This window comes from Hirundo rustica, chromosome 7, assembly GCF_015227805.2.
Source record: "Hirundo rustica isolate bHirRus1 chromosome 7, bHirRus1.pri.v3, whole genome shotgun sequence".
Classification (NCBI taxonomy): Eukaryota; Metazoa; Chordata; class Aves; order Passeriformes; family Hirundinidae; genus Hirundo; species Hirundo rustica.
In genome coordinates this window covers 11315774-11335800 of record NC_053456.1, presented here as the reverse complement: position 1 = coordinate 11335800, position 20027 = coordinate 11315774, and the positions used below count along the sequence as shown (strand labels likewise).

General features: G+C 44.9%; 1 protein-coding gene across 5 annotated transcripts in view; it reads right to left on the bottom strand.

The window, feature by feature from the left end:
• Positions 1-19990, bottom strand: part of CLASP1 (cytoplasmic linker associated protein 1) — a 170592-nt gene extending 150602 nt beyond the window's left edge. For all 5 annotated transcript variants that reach the window (XM_058421334.1, XM_058421335.1, XM_058421336.1 and 2 more), the window contains exons 1-2: positions 19859-19990; positions 7758-8232 (exon numbers count right to left, since the gene is read on the bottom strand). In XM_058421334.1, coding sequence (XP_058277317.1) covers positions 7758-7952 — 195 coding nt within the window. In that variant the 5' untranslated portion in view covers positions 7953-8232; positions 19859-19990. The remainder of the gene's footprint in view (positions 1-7757; positions 8233-19858) is intronic.
• Positions 19991-20027: the final 37 nt, after the last annotated feature.

Genomic DNA, 20027 nt, shown 5'->3' with positions numbered 1-20027 from the left:
AGCATCAAGAGGACAAAAAAACTCCACTGAACAATTTAGAGACTAGCAAAAAAGGCAAGGTGCCAGTAAATCCAGCACTGACGCTAACTTTCTATTCAGGTCATGTCAGGGAAAGTTAGGATTCACTCCTACTCACCCTGCTACCTACTAAACATGAAGGGAGATGGGTCCCACAGGCATATAAATGACTTCTAATTTTACTCCAGAGATAGGTAACAAGCACAATATGAACAGTCTGTGTAAGTCACTTTGGGATTTCTGAGGACCAAAACCAGTACACTGTTTAAAATATTTTACTGAAAGTGTTCAAACAGTTTAAGGCACAGTAGCATATCTGTTCTACTACACAAAGTACTGAAACAAAATTGTCACCGTGCCTATGCCAATCACTGTACATAATCCTGTTACTTTACACTATTTTATTGTATATAAACTATTCAAAATCATCACAAGACCTATCCTAAAACCAAATGTTCACATCTATTAATCCCCAGGAGTTTTCTGATGTTCTTTCTGCAGGCAACTTTCATCTGACATGCAGCCTAAATTTACTCACAGCCAGTTTATACCCATTCGTTCTTGTGCTAACCTTGCCCTTTAAATCTAAGAGTTCTGTCCCCTCCCTGACGGTCACCCCTCTGATGTATTTATAGACAGCAGTCATATTCTCTGTCAGCCTTCACACTGTAAACTAAACAAGCCAAACCCCTTCGTCTCCTCTGGTTAGGCAAGCTCTCCAATACCCTAAACACCCCACTAGCCCTTCCCTGCACCTGTTCCAGCTTGAATTCCTTCCTTGCAGACAGGCAACTAGAACTGTACAACAAATGCCACAGAAGGGCCCAATAAGGCACTCTACAATAGCATTAGTACACCCTTATCCCATGAAAATAAATCCCCAATAATCTGCCTTTTCCACCAATGCATCAGCTGTGACCCTTAGCCTGTAGCGGAGCAATACGCATGAAGGTTTTCTGAGAGCTGGCTAACTCTGTTAGACCTCTAATAAACCCTGGTGACAGGCACTGAAGTGCTGCAAATGAAACACTACACCAGCATTAAAGGAATAGCTTTATCCTCTCAATTTAGTAACCACAATGGTTCAGTCTGTTGTGTGTTGACCCAGACTCACGGTCCCAAACGAGAGCCTCCTGGCCTCGCCAGTGCTGAGGCAGTCACTCTACCAAATACCGAACAGAAAATATATCTAACAAAACAGAAATGTAACAAAAACACCCAAACACACACACACAAAAAAACCACTCCCCTAAAAAGCACACCAAAAAAAACCAATAAAACCAAAACCATATGCACACAAAAATTCAAAAAACAAAACAAAAACAACGCAGCAAACAAACAAGCAAGAAAAAAATAGCCCCAGAAAACTTTTGTTAGTCCCAGAACTAAAATCCATGGGGAACCCAATTTGGTCAGCAAACAAAACCAGGGAATCAAATCTCAACAAGCCAGAGAGATATGCAAGGGTGACTTTTACTTGTATCCCATACTTCCATTTATTTCTCACCATCCACTGTGGGCCACCAAGAGACAGGATATCAAGCTGTCTCTTAATTAAAGTACCATGTAAGTGTTGCAATTAGACTCAGGCTGCTTTGGTGAAAATAAGAGATGAAAATGGTTGGAGGGGTTTTACTTAAACTCTTGGTTGGTTTAAAGCATCTCATTATGGTTTGTAAGGCTGCTGTGTTGCAGACACTTCTGGGACACCTGAGGACTCTGCTCCAGGCTTCAACTACTTCTGAAACAAGGGACCCAAAGGAAATACACTTGGGTTTGCAAAAGCTACCTTTCTTCTCAGGGATGGGGTTATTTTCCCTCCATGTCATGAATGAGCTTTGGATATTGAGCTGTAAAGCCAGTGGAAAAGAGGTTAGACCTTGAATGTGCCACTATGGAAACAAACTTCTGTCCCAATTATTTCAACACTGTCTCTCCACTCTGCACACTCCCATGGGATCCTGTAGGTTCTCATTATTTGTATTTGATTTGGTAATACTTTGGTAAATAACACAGATTCTGTTCTTTGGTACACTCAGTCTCACAAACGTTTTGTTTTATGCAACCAGTAGCACATCCACTTTGTGCATAAAGCAACAAGAAAGTATTAATGCTCCACTACAGTTCTTCCCACCACAGCCAGAAAAGGACAACCCCTCCTGCTACACCAGCCATTATTACCTTTTAAGTACAAAGAAAAAGCCACAGGGAAATTCTAAATGCTGACTTGCTAGAGCAGGTAATTTCTCCCTTGCCCTGAATCCAAAGGTCTGAAACTAGCACTGGATTTGATCTATTCCAGCTGCTACAATCTTCTGTTCCGCACTGCAGCCTCTGTGGCACTCTCCACACTGCTACATAGAGGTAAGAGCTGCACCATAATCCAATCAAATTACCATACAGAGCAGTTAAGTGTTGGGAAGGCAGGTCCAGCTACTAGAGCCAGAGAAAAAGCAACTGATCAGCTGGACTGGGAATTAACATCAATGCCGACAGGAAACTGGATATCCTGGAGCCAAAACTGCTCTTCCATATGTTTAAGGCAGGAAAACCCACCTATTAGGAGCATGTGCCAGCACAGAAGCCTAAAAATAAGGACTGGGCACACTGCACAAATGCAGTTCAAACCAAATGAGTCTCTAGCCCTTCCTAAGGTAGCTCTTTTCCCCAACAGCAATTTCTGGCACAGTAACTTTCGCAACATGGGCATATGCAAGGAATGGGCTCTACTCTCAAGTCCAGATCTCAAGATCACTTTTCCTTCATAGTCCCTTTCTTGTATCTTTTCTGCATCAAAACTTATTTAAATCATTTTTATTAGCAATTTCAGCTTCGTGGTAAAGAGGGATGAAGGTGGTAGATGAATGTATACATTACTGATCTCCATGCACCCCCAGCAGCTCAAAACTCAGCAGCTAACAGCAGCTGCTTAGAAAGCCTTCACAACTCTCTTTTTCTTCCACAGATGGTGAAGTCCTTTCCCTCTGTGCATTAAATACTCAACAAAACACACTCACCAAATTATCATATCAACCCATAACCATGCATGATAATTATGTCTTAAATCAGGATTTCTTCTACCAAATTTCAACCAAAATAAACACTGTATAGAGAACAAATGTATGCTTATAGTGAACAACCATTCATCAGCTTAAGTAACTCTAATGGATGTCACTTTAAACTAAGCCTGCACCATCTGTTCTACCCTTCAATTAGCAAGCAAAAAAAAAAATTATTCAATACACAGTTTAAGAAAGCCAGCTAATTTATGTAAGTTTTATTTCTCTTCAGCTTGGTGAAACATGCTCTTGTAATGCTTGATATTCAGACACAGATCAGAATGGAAGGTTATTTTCTCTAATGCTACTAGGAATTTTGTCAGGGGAAATAAAATATCTATGCAATATTTCACTGCATCAAAAAAATTCTTATTAACAGCCTACATTTTACTTTGAAGAGCACTATGTCTCTCTCAGTACCAAAATCAGCTGGGAACTAAACCAATCAAATCCGAAGCACTGCATACATGAACACGGACAAAGCTCAGGACACAGCCCTGCCCTGTCCACCAGCACAGCAGGAGGCTGTGGATGTGTCCCCAGAGCCGGGGGTCTGTTAAACATGTCAGTTCCCAACTCGCCTCTCAGAGGCAAAACCCAGTCCTGCAGGCTGCTGGGCACAGAGCCCCACACGGACCCGGCTGCAGCAGGACAAAGGGGCCGCTCCATGCAAGGTGAGACTCTGTCCTTGGAAAGCAAAGCCTGTCCAGTGAGAGCAGAGCTGTGCCCAAAAATCACAACTTGCGAAACTGCGTGAAAAAATGCAAAGTTTCATCCAGTTCCTTACTGCAAACCTCCATCCAGTTTCATTTCAAACTGGCCTCTCCTGCCACTCCGCAACATGTGAAAACACTGAATAGAATCTCTCTTCAGTATGTTGGACCCTGACCTGCTTGAAGGCTCTGTCACCATCAATCTTCAAGTTTCCTCTTGGATGTTCATCTTAAAAAACCCTACAATAACAAGGGTTATTTCCACTGGAAACCTCAACTCCACCGGCACAGGCAACACATCCCAGGGAAAAGAAAGGTGCAAGAGACCTCATCTCCCAATACTGTTGAGGAGAAGCAGGCAGGAGAAGGTCACTGCCAAACACTCTCAGTTCACCTCTTGGAATAGTAGGCTGCTTAAAAACTACTTTAAGATCCCAAACATATTACTCTACATTACACCTTAATTTACATCACGGTTTGGGTACTTAGAAAGGCTCATCAGCCACAGATGAGCCAGGAGATCCTGTACGTTTAACATCAGCGTTACTAAATACTGCAGAAGCAGCTCAAAGTGAGATGGCTCACCAAGGGATTACTGATGATTTCAGCTCTCTCCCCTTGCCATGGGATTGTGAACCTGAGAGGACATGCTGAAGCCTCTGACACTGCTGTGCTATTTTGCCTCATGTTTTAAGAGAGACAGTTCTGCGCAGGCTTTAGTTATTGTCCAGAGATTCAAAGCTCAGCAAAATAACTCTTTTATGCTTAGCAGGGGAAGAAAAGGAATCAAGCAGAACGACCATCCTGAAACAGTACAGAGAAAGCAAACAAAGCACAAAATGAAGAAACAGACCAGAGGCCGAATTCCTCTTTGGTCTAAAGCTTCCTGCAATACCTTCCCCAGCCCAGCCTCGCTGGTCTAATCCACAACTCCTAGTGCCCACACAAACACAAGCTGTCTGCTCTAAGCAACTGTGCTCCAAAGAGGAGTAACAGCTCTCAAAGAGAATTCATCTTTTCACTCTGCACCACTCTTATGTCTCCTACATGCCTGTAAGTACTGCTGAGAAAATTCAAGCCTGCAATGGCTGTTGGGTGCAGTTCAAGCACACTCCTGGCAAGCACAAGCATTCAACTGGCTTGGCACTGGACTTCAGTGCCCTGTTCCATGCAATCACCTTTATGTTTTCCTGACTTGAAAAGCATCCTGAACTATCCAAGTGCCTTCTGCACCTAAGGCATCTGTCTTTTACAAAGCCAGAGTCAGTGATCAGGTCACAAGACGATTTGTTAGAGGAGCTTTAGAGCACTGAGTGTTATCCAAGTATGTTAGGCATCACTATGTCTTACACATGCTGTTTTTAACAGACTTGAGACAGCACCAATCAAAAAGAGCATCTCTGCCTTCCATCATTCTTTTTTTCCTGAATCTCTTGAAAAAGAAGACCCCACTGTCTGCAGTCATGGTGCTGAGGTCAAGGACTTCACAAAGCAGTGCCATGAAAAAATTGAAACAACGTACAGAAAAACAGCAAAGCCTAAAAAGGGTAATGATGGCCACGACATACACAAATCAGACATGTATGCCAATGAGGGAGATAGCTTGAGCCCTTCCTGTAAAGAAGCAATTTCATCATCAGTTCAAGCTCCTTTTAACCCAAACTACACTGGTTTGCCTCAGAGATGCCTCTTCTCTGGTTCACTGATGTTTCCTTGGTGATAACATAAGCACAAGTGCTTAGTTAGACGAGTCCTAGACAGGCAGGAGCCATGAATCAACTGGATTCTGTCCCAATATAATGGGTCTTCTTATCCACACTCAGTCATATTCTGAGAACACACACTCTATCGCTGAAGTGTTAGGAAATTTCAAATCATGTAGATTACCTCAATCTTTGTTTTAAGATGATACTTTTTCAAATGAAGAGACTGAGGTGAAAACAGAAACAGACAACAAATATTTCAGCTTCTTCCACTGTGACCAAACCAGGACACCAGACCACTGCAGTTTAGCTCTCCAGATGGCTATCCTAGGGCAGTGATGCTTGGCCTTTCACTCCTAAAGTTGACACACTAATCCATGAACTGGATCAGATGACACAAGCCCCTCTGCGCTCTCTCATACCAGACAAAGCTGAGCTTCCAAACCCCTACCCCACAAACAGTCAGGAAAAAAGGCAACGATAATGCAGATGCAAGCATTAAAACAAAAGAAAGAGATTGGCATAAGAGGGTGCGCTATGCCTTGGCTGGATCCTGAAGCAGACTTCACCACATCACTGATCTTCACATGGCCAGCTTGCCCCATTCAAAGGCTTCACATCTCCTATTATACTCATTCACTGAGAAAACACCCTCCAGACATCTGAGACATGTCTCTGTTATGCTTACTAGAACTTATTAATCACAGCAAATGCTATCTATAGAACACACACATTAATGAACAGCCAGCTCAGCAGCATGAGTTCTGGAACAGAGTCACTGCAGTACAGAAGTGCCACCAATTTGTTACTGGAAAATGAATACCACAGAGATCATTTTAAGTGTGTAGTTCAACAGACAAAAGACTGGGAAGACGAACAAGTTATCTAAATAGAAATTCTGCAAACAAAGTGTGATACTGGGATTGCAAAGCACTGCACAGCTCTGTGATCCACATCGCTCCATGAAATCCATGCAAACAGCACATTTTGTAGCAATTTCAATTTTACTGGGCTTAGGCTACTCTTCCACGGAGAACCATGGAAGTTTGTAAGAGAAAGCCAGTTAGCAAGAAAAGGAGCAATAAGAATATGTAATACTCTCAGAAAATTATATGCACACTTCTTGTTCACAACAGCAAGCTAAAAATTTCTTCATGTGTTCCACCAGAACAGATTCTCTATTGAGACCATATTAGCTTCGGTGGTTTGGTGATAGTGTTTTTAGTGTTTGGGGTTTTTTTTTCCTACATGCCAAACAGCTTCTACAACAGCTGCTTGTTGACAAAAATGAAAAGAAAGAAATGCAGTTGTGCAGAACAGTCTGCAATGTCACAACCACATCCCAGTCAAAATCTGTGTTAAAAATTTAATTGAGCATGCTGAGCTCCAGAGCACTTACAACCTATACAGCCAGGCCCTCCTTCACTTCTACAGGTGTGAACTCCAGTACATCCCCCAGTTAAACATCTTTAGGCTCAGCTCTGTAGGAACTTTCACTGTGAGACTCCCCAGCACTTATCAAAAAGGAACATTACTACATCCCATACAATAGCTTCAGTACTCTATTAGACTTTTCAGAGAGCCTCATGAACAGACCAGGACAGAAGTTCTCCAAGTCACAGCTGAGAACCCCTCCCCACTCCCACAGCACCCAGCTGTGATAGGGCTTCCTCACTAAACTTGCAGGGAAATGAAGTAACATGACAGGGATAACAAGGCACTGGACTTCCATGTCCTACCAACTCATCTCAACACTATCAAATTCAACACAAGAGACATACACACATTATCTTTCTTGAGCTAAGTACAACTGATCTACTATGTTGCCCACAGAAAACAGCAAAAGAAGTCTAGCAAGATTTAATGACAGTGAAAACAAATGTAGTTTATATATGCTTTTTTCAGTTTGATAAACCTTTTAGTATGGCAGGAAGTCATGAACATTGCTAAACTATTGGGATGATCAAAGCATGCCAAGAGCTAACAAAGTACACAAAGAAACCAGGATATCACAAACTATGAACACCAAATGTAAATCCACTTGTGCTTAAAACACCATTCACTGAATTCTTACTGCCTTGAGTCCTCAATATCATAGCAACTATCAACTACCAAGATATGGAACAACAATCACTGATTCAGTCTCATTACCAGCTCACAGAACAGTATAACAGAATGTCTACTATACAGCTTTCATTTACATCAAGTAGCACTTGACATTGAAACTTCTGACAGTAATCACATTCCACATGACAAAGTCTTACCTTATAATTGCTGGAATTTACCCAAGAAGTGGCCAGTCCATCAACCATTTTATCCAGCATAGTCTGATCATGCTCAAGATCAGATGACTTCTGTTTATCTGAGAAATAATCTATCAATTCCTGGCCAACCTGAAGTCTTTTTCCAACATCCTTCTGCAACACCTGTGCTAAGCAGTACTCCATACTGGGCTCCATGGTGTCTCAGAAATACAGCACCAGCCAGAAAGGCAGAGGGCAGCAAGGCCAAAAACTCCCTCTACAAATGTACGCAGGAGGTCGCCTCTTTCTTCGATGAAGGTTACTGAGGGCCTGGGTTTCAGAGATGCAATTCTGAGAATGGCAACAATGCACCATGTGTGTGTGGACAGCAGCTGGCAGGATATTAAAAGTCCAATTTAAATAACTGGTAATAGATGAAGCAACGAGCAGCGCTGTAAAGTTGAGTCTGCAATAAATCCCAATTCAGCAGTCCATTCTGAAAGAAATGAAAAAGAACAGTATTATAGGTTAAATTAAGACTGGAGAGGAAAAAAAAAAGATTGAAAGCATGTCACAAAATAGGTTATTCATCTACAGCTGCAAAGCTGTGTCAGTCAGATACGAGCAGCATTGGTCTATTTTAAGGAATCAAACAAGGTAGGTCAGGACAGAAACCTTATTCTTTACAATAGCTGTTATCCGTCGGTTCCCTGGAAGTTTTAGTGACAGGCTGTAAATTCGTGGCTTAAAGTAACAGCTGATTAATAATCAGTATTATTGCAACTGCTACCATCCATCCAAAAAGGCAGGGACAAAATCCTTAAGCAGGTCACCAGGAAAGCCTATCTACTTTAAGTGAAAGCAGGAAGAGGTCTGGATCCTGTTTTGACTGTTGGCCTTCAGCAATCAATGTCACCAGCTGGTCAGCAAGATAAAGCACTAACACGGGGCACCAGGAATGTAAAATGATCCGTTTTCAAAAACTAGGTGCTCATGCTGTTTCCAGGCTGAATTCTGTTACATCCCAACTACGCATGTCCAGGAAACAGCACTCACTGGCACACTCTAAATGAAGTTCTGACAACCAAGGCCACACACAAGGAAGGTCAGGCCAGACTTTGCTGCCACTCAGACCCTCAGCATCGCCTCAGGAGCTTTTGGCTTGTGCAAAAAAAAAAACCAAACAAAAAAAACCACACACCCCCCCCCCCCCCCAAAAAAAACCCCGTATGTTTGGGCTCTGGTTATGTTTCTGAACCCTAGGAACTCTCTCGTCCCTTCACTAGTGACTTTTTTTTGTCCCTCCATCTGCAGCCACACACATCCTTCCAGGCATCCAGGGATCAGACTAAGGGCCTGTCCTCCACCTTCCCACAGACCAGGGTTCGTGGCATCACCGCAGTGCTTCCTGAAGCACTCCCTCATCACAGGTTCCCTCTTTTAAGAAGTGGGTGATAAAAACCCAGGGTGTCTTTTTGTTTCCTGGCTAATAATACCCAAAGCTAGAAATCTGCCCTACTTTTTCCACCAACATGAGGAAAGCAGGTCAAGCTCAGAGTAAGGGAAGAGGTTGTGCAGCAGACACCTGGTTCAATAAACAGCTGGAAGGAAGCTGGAGGCACAAGTTCGCTAATTGGAAGCACCGGGGCAACAAATCTAAATACCTTCTGTTTGAGCAAATAAGGCCCTCACAAAGGTCTTGATAAAGCACAGTGGACCTGACAGCAGATGAGATGCACACAAGAAGCCCACCCTGGAAACAAAAGCGCCTTTTGCACAGCAGAACTATTCAGTTCATTACTTCACCCCCATCTTTCTTGGCCACATCTTACCACCACCAAGCACAGCATCTAGATTCAGCTCTGAGGGCTTTAGCTTCCCTAACCCCACAAGGATTACCACACATGTCCAAGCTTCCCACACTGGTTGTGCAGGAGTCACCAGAGTGCAGGTCCCTCCATTCCAGGCAGCCAGTTCAAATCTCTGCTGGCTGATGGGCATCAAAACTGGTTCTGTAAACCGATGGTCTCACCTCAACTGCCAGGCAAATCCTACCCTCAGCCAGAAGGGATTGCTCATGTTTGTAACTAAGCACCCTCCCTGTCAGCAAAACTTCATCCCCAGAGCAGCAAGGAAGCCTTGGCTGCTACAGCAGCTCCTCAAGCTTTGAGTTAGCGCTGTGACAATGACTGCTTGTGACCCCTACCCCAGTTTAAACCATCTTAAGGACACACAAAAACTCCCACCATTTCAAATCATCTCAGGAGGGATTTGATTTTAAATTCTAAAATTTAAACAACCCCTCTGATCAGTACTCTTAACACCTTTTTTTCTTTCTAAAAGAAAGTTCCAGTTCTAGAAGGAAGCATTGCCTTTTTTATTGCAGTTTCTACTGATGCTACAGTTTCTCCTTTGGTCAATTTAGCACCAAATCCAAAAGAAGCACTCTGAGCTTTCCCATACTCAACCAAAATGGTTCATGACAGGAACAGGCACAAAACCAGAGCCACTTCCACAACTGTACAAGCACAGCAGATGCTTTCATCCAGGTCTCCCTGTCTGCAGCTTTGAATACTGGCCCCTGCCCTGCCCTCTAGCACAGGCTGGTCTTGCTCTTTGCTGCAGACATTCCACTTAAGGGAGACAATCTTACATACAGCAGTGTCTAAATATCCAGTGGAAGGATTTTCACATATACTGGGAAGCATTTCACTGGACACTTTGCTAGCACGGAGCTACTGGAGAAGGGACAGGGAACTGGTATTAAACTGCTACCACATTCTAGCTGCAATCCTTCAAGTTAGTTGAGAAGTTTGTTTCAGGACTCCAGAAGCTGCACACATGTTCAAAAGGGGACTCTTCTGTTAAACTGGATAGTGAAGAAAGCCTAACTGCTTTTAAAATGGAAATGTAGAACTTGCTTAAACTTGAAAATTCACATTACAGAAGGGTGTGCATGAGTGATAGTTACCACAGAATAGCCATTTTTTATTAACATCACACAGAGGCAAGTCCCAACACGTCCAGAAACCATTAGCTGGCCATACTGCCATGAAAAACAAGCAGTCAAAAGTTTCAGGTCTGTCTTCTATGTGGTTTTCATTCAAGAGTTTGTAAGTCTCTGCCTACAAAGAAACAATCTTTAAAACAAACTAACATAAATAAATTTCTTTCCACTTTCCTTGTTTTTTAAACACATGAAGGAAGGCATCTGATAAAAATCATGGTGCACTACAGGAGAACAAATTTGTGTCACTACCTTGAAGACTGTAGTCTAAAGAAGATCCACTATACATTATGGCACAGCTATCAAATGCTTACAGAGAAGAGCCAGAAACAGCTTTGAATCCTGGGGAAAACAGTAATAGGAAGCCAAAAGGAAAAGCTCAATGTGGCTTGCATCTACCAGCTAACAGGTGTTTAAGTAGCACTTTTCTAAAAAAACAAAAAAAAGCTATCCTACACATGTTAGGAAGTCTGTTGACTCCCCTCTTCCCAAAAGGAGGAAGTGGAAAAAACACCACCTGAGAAAAACAAGACTCAAGCTGACAAAAAGCCTAACCTGCTAGACAATGAAGCATATGGCTGCTGCATCCCATCAAGCCTGCAATCATCTGGGCAGATGCTCTCCACATCAGTTTTGAAAAACACAAAGCCACAGTCTCAGCCCCAGTGGTCTACTTCTATTCCCAGACTTTTTGGGTAGCCAGTGTTACCAGATATAAACAACTTTGGATGGGGATGTCGAGTACAACCTCTTCCCACACAAGAACAGTCATACAGAATTCAGAATTAATAACCCAGTGGCTCAAGGGTTGGAGCAAGCTCCAGCGCTATAAGCTCCAGAGCAAGGGTTTTCTCCAATCCTCCTCCAAGCCTAGTAGTCTGCCCTTGAAGAGACAGGCTAGGCTCAACACGTAGACAAAATAATCCAAGAGAAAAAGCTACCCCAATTCTGTCATTGAAAAAAAGTTCTCTGTTTCACTAATAAGCCATCAAAACTATGTGCTGCATAACACCCAAATTTTCCATCAACAGCTGTCCAGCAGAAAGCCTCTATACAAAGGTTTATGCTTAATGCCACCTTGGAGCTCAAAATGATGAATTTAAAGGGAAAAGCTGACAAAGACCAAACAGCCCGAAGTTACTCAGCTTAGATACTACCATCATAACAACATAAAATCTCATACAATTCACAGTAAAGCAACTGGCTCAATACATAGGATAAATTAATCCGAACAGTAATAAAGAAATATTTGTTACCTAAGATGCTGTGGCAATATTAAACTGGGTACCTAAGTCAATGAATTTTTTTCAGCACTTAGGAGAACATCACTGACCTCAGGCTAAGTGAAAGTACATGATTTTCAATTCTCAAGTAAGACTTTATCTTAGGATAACTTCACGGGAAATTTTAAATCTTCCTCTTGCAAGGAAGGGAACCTGAAGCACATAAAAATGCACTATTACTCTCTTGGTGTCCTGCCTATCCTTGGGAGTTCTTCCAATTTAACTATTTGACTTTAAAAATGATGTTCTCTTCTGCTCTAGACATCATCTTTGTCACGTTTCACTGTCATCCTCATTTGCCAAAAAGTCAATGCAGGCCACAACCTCCCCGGACAACTGCTCCAACACAACTGCTCCAGACACAAGCACGCAGAGACAAGCCTCTTGCTGCCACTCACAATCACTGCAGGCAAGAGCCAGCGCCACTCAGTAGCCAGTCCTTTCCAGTCATCTTCCCGAAGGTATCTCTCAACTTCCAGCCAGTGAGCTTAATTTATAACCAACTTGTAAACATGACCACACTCCTTCGGTGCCTTTTTTTTTGTGTACGTGGTTAGCTGTAGCCCAACAGCTGTAGAAATAACACAGCAGCACAATTGTACCAACAAGTCCTTCTTTGCAATTAGGTCTCAAGACCTAATTGCAGAGTCACTTCAGCTTAAAATTAGTTCAAGGCATATTCGACAGACCTCTGTCAACAACAGAACTCTGATCCCTTCAGGAGATCTCCACCCTAGCCAAATGGAGCAACTTTTCCAAATATAAAAACAAACAGGCATCCAACCTGCAGCAGTTCCCCACTCCTGCAAGGTGGGCAGTGTAAACACATAACTAACTTGGTTTGCCAGCCAAGCCCCCTTGGGCAAGAAATTCAGAGCTATTAGCACAGCACCTGGAAACCATGTGCTGCAAAGACTAAGTGGAGATCTCATCAGCAAGGCAGTGTCAAACTGCAGCTCTGCAGGGTGGAAGTTCTCGGCCCTCTGTCCACTTCACTATTTTTGCTTCCACCGGTACAACTATGCCCTCCCCAGAGGGGATTGGTGTCAGGCCTCTACAAAGTATTACAATCACCAAGCAAGCACTCAAACCCACTCTTCCCTTGGGTATGCAAGCAGCCGTGAACAAAGCAGCTCAAAGTGTTCCTACTCGTTCAAACTCTGAGAGAAAGAGGCGGCAAGTACAACATCAAGTGTCCTACTTGAAGAAGAAAGAAACATTTTTCTGGAGCCAAAGGGAGTTTGTAAGAAACACCCACCAAGCAACTGACAGATGGGCTCTCCCCATTGTTCACCTGTATCCATAAGTAGGCAATAATGTTTCTTTAGTGCCAGGGAATATTACACAATCACTGTGATTGTTTCAAATCAGTAATTAGAGTTGCCCTGTACTTGAGCTTCCCCTAATCCAAAGATGATATCTTAGATTTCCAGACTGACAACTCATGCTTTTCTAATTAGCTGGCGGGACAGCCCCACGCTTATCTCCCTGCACCGAGTGTCTCTGGCAGCACTCGATGCACTCCTTCCACACCCCATCCAGTAACTTTTAGCTGTCCTCAGACGGTGCCAGTGCCACCACTTCTCAGTCCAACCTTGCTGATAAGCAAAGCGCTGCCTAGGTGGATGCAGCTTCTTTTCGAAGGCCTTCAAAGGAGGGTTTCTTTGGCTTCCCACAGCGCTGGCTGCACCAAAGCAGTGTAGAACTACTGCGGCAAAGCAGTTCATCCTCAGAAAAGCCAGCTCTGGCTGAAGGCTTGCTCGGACTGCTAAATAATGGCTAGTCTTCAAACTTGCCTGGAGTCTGTTAAGAGGTTCATCTTCACAAGTACAGACAGTAACCAACCTACAGCCGGGCACAACTCCACTGCCATCAGGAAAACAGAAGCAGATTTCCAAAATGAAGAGAGCTGAAAGATTTCCAGGGCTGAACTATGGCCTTCTCCCCCACACAGAATCCTTCTAGACCAGATGCTGGCTGTGAAAGTTGCATTACCTAGCCTGGGTAAGATGAGAGATAAGCTCCAGATAACAGAAATTCTTATGCCTGCAGTAAAGGTTTACACTGCTGCCTGCGTAACTGAACACCTCACGCTGAGCTACCAATTTCAGCAATGCAACAAACTTTAAAAAAATCTCAGTAATGAAGCTGCAGCAAATCAAGACAACTCACAGATCACCTCAATGTGACTCCAATACCCTACACTAATGAAACCACTTTGCAGAATGGGAGTAACCTTTCCAGAGTAGAGTAGAAAATGTGATGAGCTTTAACATCTTTTGTTTTCCTAATACAACCCCTCTCTGAAATTAGTTTGGTTTTAACTTTGTCTGAGACGAAGGACAAGTCTAGAATGAGCTTTCAAGGTCTGCTTCCTTTTTAACAGTTCAAGTGCCAAGATGCAGCCCAAAATCCTACGATGGCAGGAGCTGCTTTTTATGGCCTCCTTCTTGTAAATGTACTGCAAGCAACTTACTAGGGAGCTATGGGACCAGTGAGGGGGGGAAGGGACACATGACTACCATCATGACACTTCATTCTGTGAATAGTACACCAGTTTGGGGTTTTTTTGTGTATGAAAATATTCTCCCTGTCCCTCACTCTAGAGATCAAACCTTATCTCAGAGCCTGCAGCTCTGACATTGTGGGACCCTGGCACACAAACCAGCACTGGCTCTATGACTTCCAGCTTGGCTCTGCAAGTTGACCGAGCCAAGGGAGCACAAGGCTCCCCCAAGGAGCTGTGGCGGCATCCCAGAATGGAAGTGGTATCAGCCCCCTTTCTTACAGCAACATCCCAGAATGGAAGTGGCATCAGCCCCCTTTCTTACAGCAACATCCCAGAATGGAAGTGGCATCAGTCCCCTTTCTTACAGCAATTAGGAGAGCGGGACAAAATTTTCCAGTCACATCCTAACCCTCTCCTCCACAATCCAGCAGCAATATTGGATCATCTGGAAAAAACAGGGAAGAAAGGGAAGAATACAGCCTTGTGGGTAAAATGCTTAGCAATGTTTGGGAGTAGAACACTACTGAGAATTGGAGCAGTGACCCATCATCACTTGCAGTTTGCTGGCAGAAGCGGCTTCACAGAACATCTGAATCTTGTAACCTCTCTTTACATTGTGATTGATGAAGTCCCTCAGGCTAAGATTACTAATTTAGGCAGTCCTGAAGATGGAAAGCACCTCCTTTGTGCACATCACTTCAAGAAAAAAAATGGAATACCACCTTTCTGTTTTAGTATAATACCACCTTCCAGGCAGGTGTAGGGTATGAATTCAGTGCCTTCCCCAGAGCCACTCTAAAGCAAGTCTCCAGTGGCAGTTGTAACTGAGGGTGAGATAACACCCTGGGAAAAGAAAAAAACAATACCACCACATGCTGGTATAAGATCCAAATAACTGAAATTTAAAGGCAGCAGTGGGTTTGACATAAATGTCTTACTCCACTCCTCCAGGACCTTGCTATTCCTATTGCTATATAACTGGATAGTGACACAGAAGTCAGGTTTTACGTAAAAGTCCAAGCCAGAACTACCCCAGAAGGAAGTACTTGAGAGACAAATGCTTATAGTAAAATGACAGGTTGGAATGGGAAAATAATACAGAAGATCAAACCTTGGGTGCAAGCCCTCAAGGGACACCGGTTGTGGGATGCAACAGCAGCAGTTAGCAAGTCAACAGGTTTAGAAAAATGTTATTTTCTTGGAATCTCTTCAGGCTTCCCAGCTAATACCCATCTCTCTTCCATGATTCCAAGCACAAGTTTTTTGCATGGCAAAACAGGGGTCTTTGCTTACCCCTGTTCTCCCGGGCTGCTATGGAAACTCTCCGCCAAGGAGAGGAGGATTCAGCAACCACAGGATTTCAACTGCTGACGAGCAGCAGGGGGTGTAGAAGCCAGCACCCAGAATCAGTTCAGCTCCAGGGAGGGGAAGGAGGGTTACCCTCTACAGCAGGCATAAGCAGATTCTACTCAGCCTGGCACTTGCAGCTGCACAGACGTGGACAGCCAGAGAAATCCCTCAGCACAGGCTGCACGGGAGTGCAGAAAGCCAACATGACACTTTAAGGTATATAAAGCAGTATAAGGTATATAAAACAGGACAAGGAAGAGCCGAAGGAGGTTTTATTTGACAGAATCACGAACTGGGCTGAACCCTAGTAACAGTTAAGAGAACTTCTGGCCTATGAAACCACCTGCATGTAGCAGGCAGAGACACACCTGCAATTCCTCCCTTCCGCTCAGCAGCACTTTGAAACACCTGACAAAATCTGACTTTGAAACACCTGACAAAATCTGACTTTATTTTGATCAGCTCTCCGCCTCAGCAAATTACTGTTGGTTCAATTTGGCTTTCTGAAATATCTTGGAATCTAAAGTATCTACATGTAAAATGTAAAGAAAAGGCCACAGACTAAGCCTGAAATACTGAAACGCTGCATCAGGGACTGGCCTGGTTAGGCTGTTTAGTCTGTTATCCTGCTGGCAATGGAAACAAATTAGAGGTTTTTACATCTTCCCACTCACAATAAACTAATGATGATGACGCTTCTCTAATAATTAATTTTGTGGCTGCTGCTTGGCATACTTATTTCTGGATGCAGAATGGACATCCTCCTCCTTGCTAAGCCAAATATGCAGAGATTTGATTAAGGGGCAGAACAGGAAGCCAGATGAACTCAAACACTAACCATGAACTGAGATCAAATCTCTTGGGGAGAGATTTTGCAACCTCTCGGACAAAACCCATTTGCTGCCCTTCTACAACTTGAACAGTTACAACTCCATCCAGTTCATTTGGGTTTTGTGGTGTGGCTTTTCTTCCAGGTGTAAGAGTGCTAATGCTGCCAAAGAGAGGAGAAACTGAACTCTCCCACGTATGACAGAGCCAGACACCAGTGCAGTGCAGAATGCCAAGGAACATGTATGTGCTCAGCTCCTCAGTATCCCACAGTGCAAAGCTCATAACCAGCTCCCATCGTGCTTTCACACAGCTTTGAGAACCGGTAACAGGTTGATCCAATGGACAAGATCCAAACCACTGAACGAAACACGTAATGCAAACTTCAGCACTGTTCAGTGTGATGGAAATGGAGCAACTGAGCAAAGCACAACATGAAGTGGACCCCATCAAACAGTGAGGTAAAGCTAAAGCTGCACATCACTGTCACATCAACCCTCATCAAGGAAAGAGGCAAAGCCCTTCCCTCACAGTCAGACTGCTTAGAATTTACTCAAGTGACAGTCTGAAGAAATTAATAAACACGGACAGTCTATTTTATCTGCTTAGGTGACAGACCTTTCTATACTTGCCAGCATTTTCTCCCCTGCCCTGGCAGTCAGTGCTCCAAGGTGTGCTGGTGCTGTCAGAATCCAGGAGAAGCTTCAATTACAACTGCCAGCCAAGGAGGCGTGAACAGCAGCAAGCCCCATCCAGACAGCCAACAAGGTCTCCAGCCCTAGTCTAGGCAAGGCCTGAGATAATGAGACACTCAGGGTGACACATGAGCCTGATCCAAAGTCATCTGAGGCCAGAAGGGACCTGTAATGGCAGTCCACAAGCTTCAAAGCCACACTGCTCTCTCAGAAGTCCACGCTGAAATTGTGAGGTACATGCAGGGAACTTTTATCCTTCTGAACATTTTGTGTCCAGCCTCTTGACACGTCTTCTGACCTGCCCCTGACACAAAGGTTGTTGAGAGCTCCTCTGTAGAGGACATCTTGCCCTCATCCTCCTCTGTGATGTTGTAAATCACTACAGGAGTGGCCAGACTTGCCATCAACTCTCATGCTCTTAACATCCAGCAGCCCTGACCAAATTGCCTGATGGATAGAGAAAGATCGATTAATATGGGAGAAACAGAGAAAATTCATTTCAGTTTGACTTCAGCTGTTAAATATATGGTTTTCTTAATACCTAAGTTGTAGCATAGATTCAGGATTCCTACAGAAGTTCAAAGATGCCTGGAGGACCAACTCATTCAATCATAGGCACTCTCTCCAGCTGCACTTCTGGGGAACATCTCTAGTAGAGAAACATTTCCACTTCCAAAATTTGCTGCTCTATCACTTTTAACAACACTTGTTATCAGCCAAGTGAAGCAAGGCTGAAGTGCATAACACCATGGCATTTTTCCTCCTGAAACAAAGTTTTGAAGCTGCTTGACAAATTCTAAGGACTTCACAGGGATGTTGCAGACATCAGTATGAAAAAAATTTATTTTTGTTGGCAACAATTAAAAAAAAAATTAAGCAAGTGAGACTATAAAATACAGAGAGAATCACCCATGGTGACATGTCATTCCTCTGTCCCTCTCATAACTTCCAGGCTTCAGTCCCACTGACAGGGTTCAACAGAGAAAACAAGCAAAGGCTCAACTTTGCCAAGCCCAGGAACACAGCACAAAGGCTTGCTCCACACAGCAAGCTGTGTTGCCACAAGGAAGACCCTGAATATGCCAGTACTGTAGTTCCATTCGGCACTTGGGTGTAGTCCTTTACTGGAGAGAAAGCTGACTCCTATTGCAAGTTCTCAAACATATCCCTTCTCCAGCTGCAAACCTCTTAAATTCAATTCAGAATCCCACATGGAAGCGAATACCTGCGCTTCCAACCCCTTTCTGAGAACTATCTAAGCACTACCGATCTAAATGACGGATCTGTGTCTCCAGGTATCAAGCGACAATACTTTGATTTGTCTTCAACGGTGCCCAGGGAGCATCAAAAGGAGCAAAGAACAGAGATGCAGCTGCTCAAAAGATGCAGAGAAATGGGCTACACTGCTCAGCAGCAAACTGGACTAAGACATATTTATCTGTGATGCTGGCACAAGTGCTGGGCTTGAGACCACATCCCTGCTCTACTAACACTGGCTTGGCACACACTACTTTACTTAACCCTAGTCTCCTTTACTAAACACTGACTTATTAAGTATGTTCACATGGGACAGAGAGATCTATTGGCCAGAACAACTCACACACCTGGAGAGCCTCTGTGCTACTCCACCATAGGCTTCCCAGACAACCCTGAGCCTGTTACCCTACCTCAGTTTCCCACATCCTTGTCAAGCAGCCGTGCAGGCTATTGGGGAAGGAGGCAGCTTTTCCCTTCCTCACCAGTTTCTTTAGACACATGACATTAAAAATACCTTAAGCAGAGCCGACACACGCCTGTAACACACACAATTACATTTTATTTACTCAGACCCAGTATCCCTCTGAAGCATTTCTGCAGCATCTGTCCAACGACCACCCCACGGCTTGGCACAAACTCACAGCTGTGACCCAACTTCTATTAAAATGCTGCCACAAATAAACGAAGCAGAGCACGGCACATGCACAAAGGGGCCAAGCACAAGGGCTGAACCCACCCAAACCACACGATGCTCTCGGGAGCACAGCAGCCTCAAGCGTTAGCCGCAAGCCCCGCGCCGCTCGCTGAGCGCGGCACGGCCGCACCTCCCTGCGTTCGCTGGGCTGTCTGATCCAGCGGGGACCCTCGCCGCGACCCCTGCTCTGACACGGCCCCGGCACCGCCGCTCCCGCACGGCCGGTGCTGGGCGGCCCCAGGGCGGGGGGCCGAGGGGCGGCCCCGCGCCAGGCCCCGGCAGCCCCCGCAGCCCCGGGCCCGCCGGACCGCCCTCCCCTCCCCGAACCGCGCCGCTGGGAGAGCCGGCACCGCGCTCCTCCCGGCCGGTGCCGCGGACGGGTCGGCCCCGCCCCGAACCGCGCTCCCCGCGGTCACCCGGCGGCGGCGGCGGCGCCGCACACAAAGCCCCCCCCCCGGCCGCGCTTCTCCCCGCGGCGCCCCCGCGGTGCGGGCGGTACCTGCGGGGCGGGGGCCGGGCGGACGCGCTCCCTTCTCCCTCTCGCGTCTCCCTCCCTCAGTGCCGGCGGCGGCGGCGCCCGCTCCGCTCCATGGCCGCGCGCGCGCCCCGCTGACCACGGGAAGAATGGGGGACCCAGCGCGCACGCGCCGCCCGCTCCCGCCCCGCCC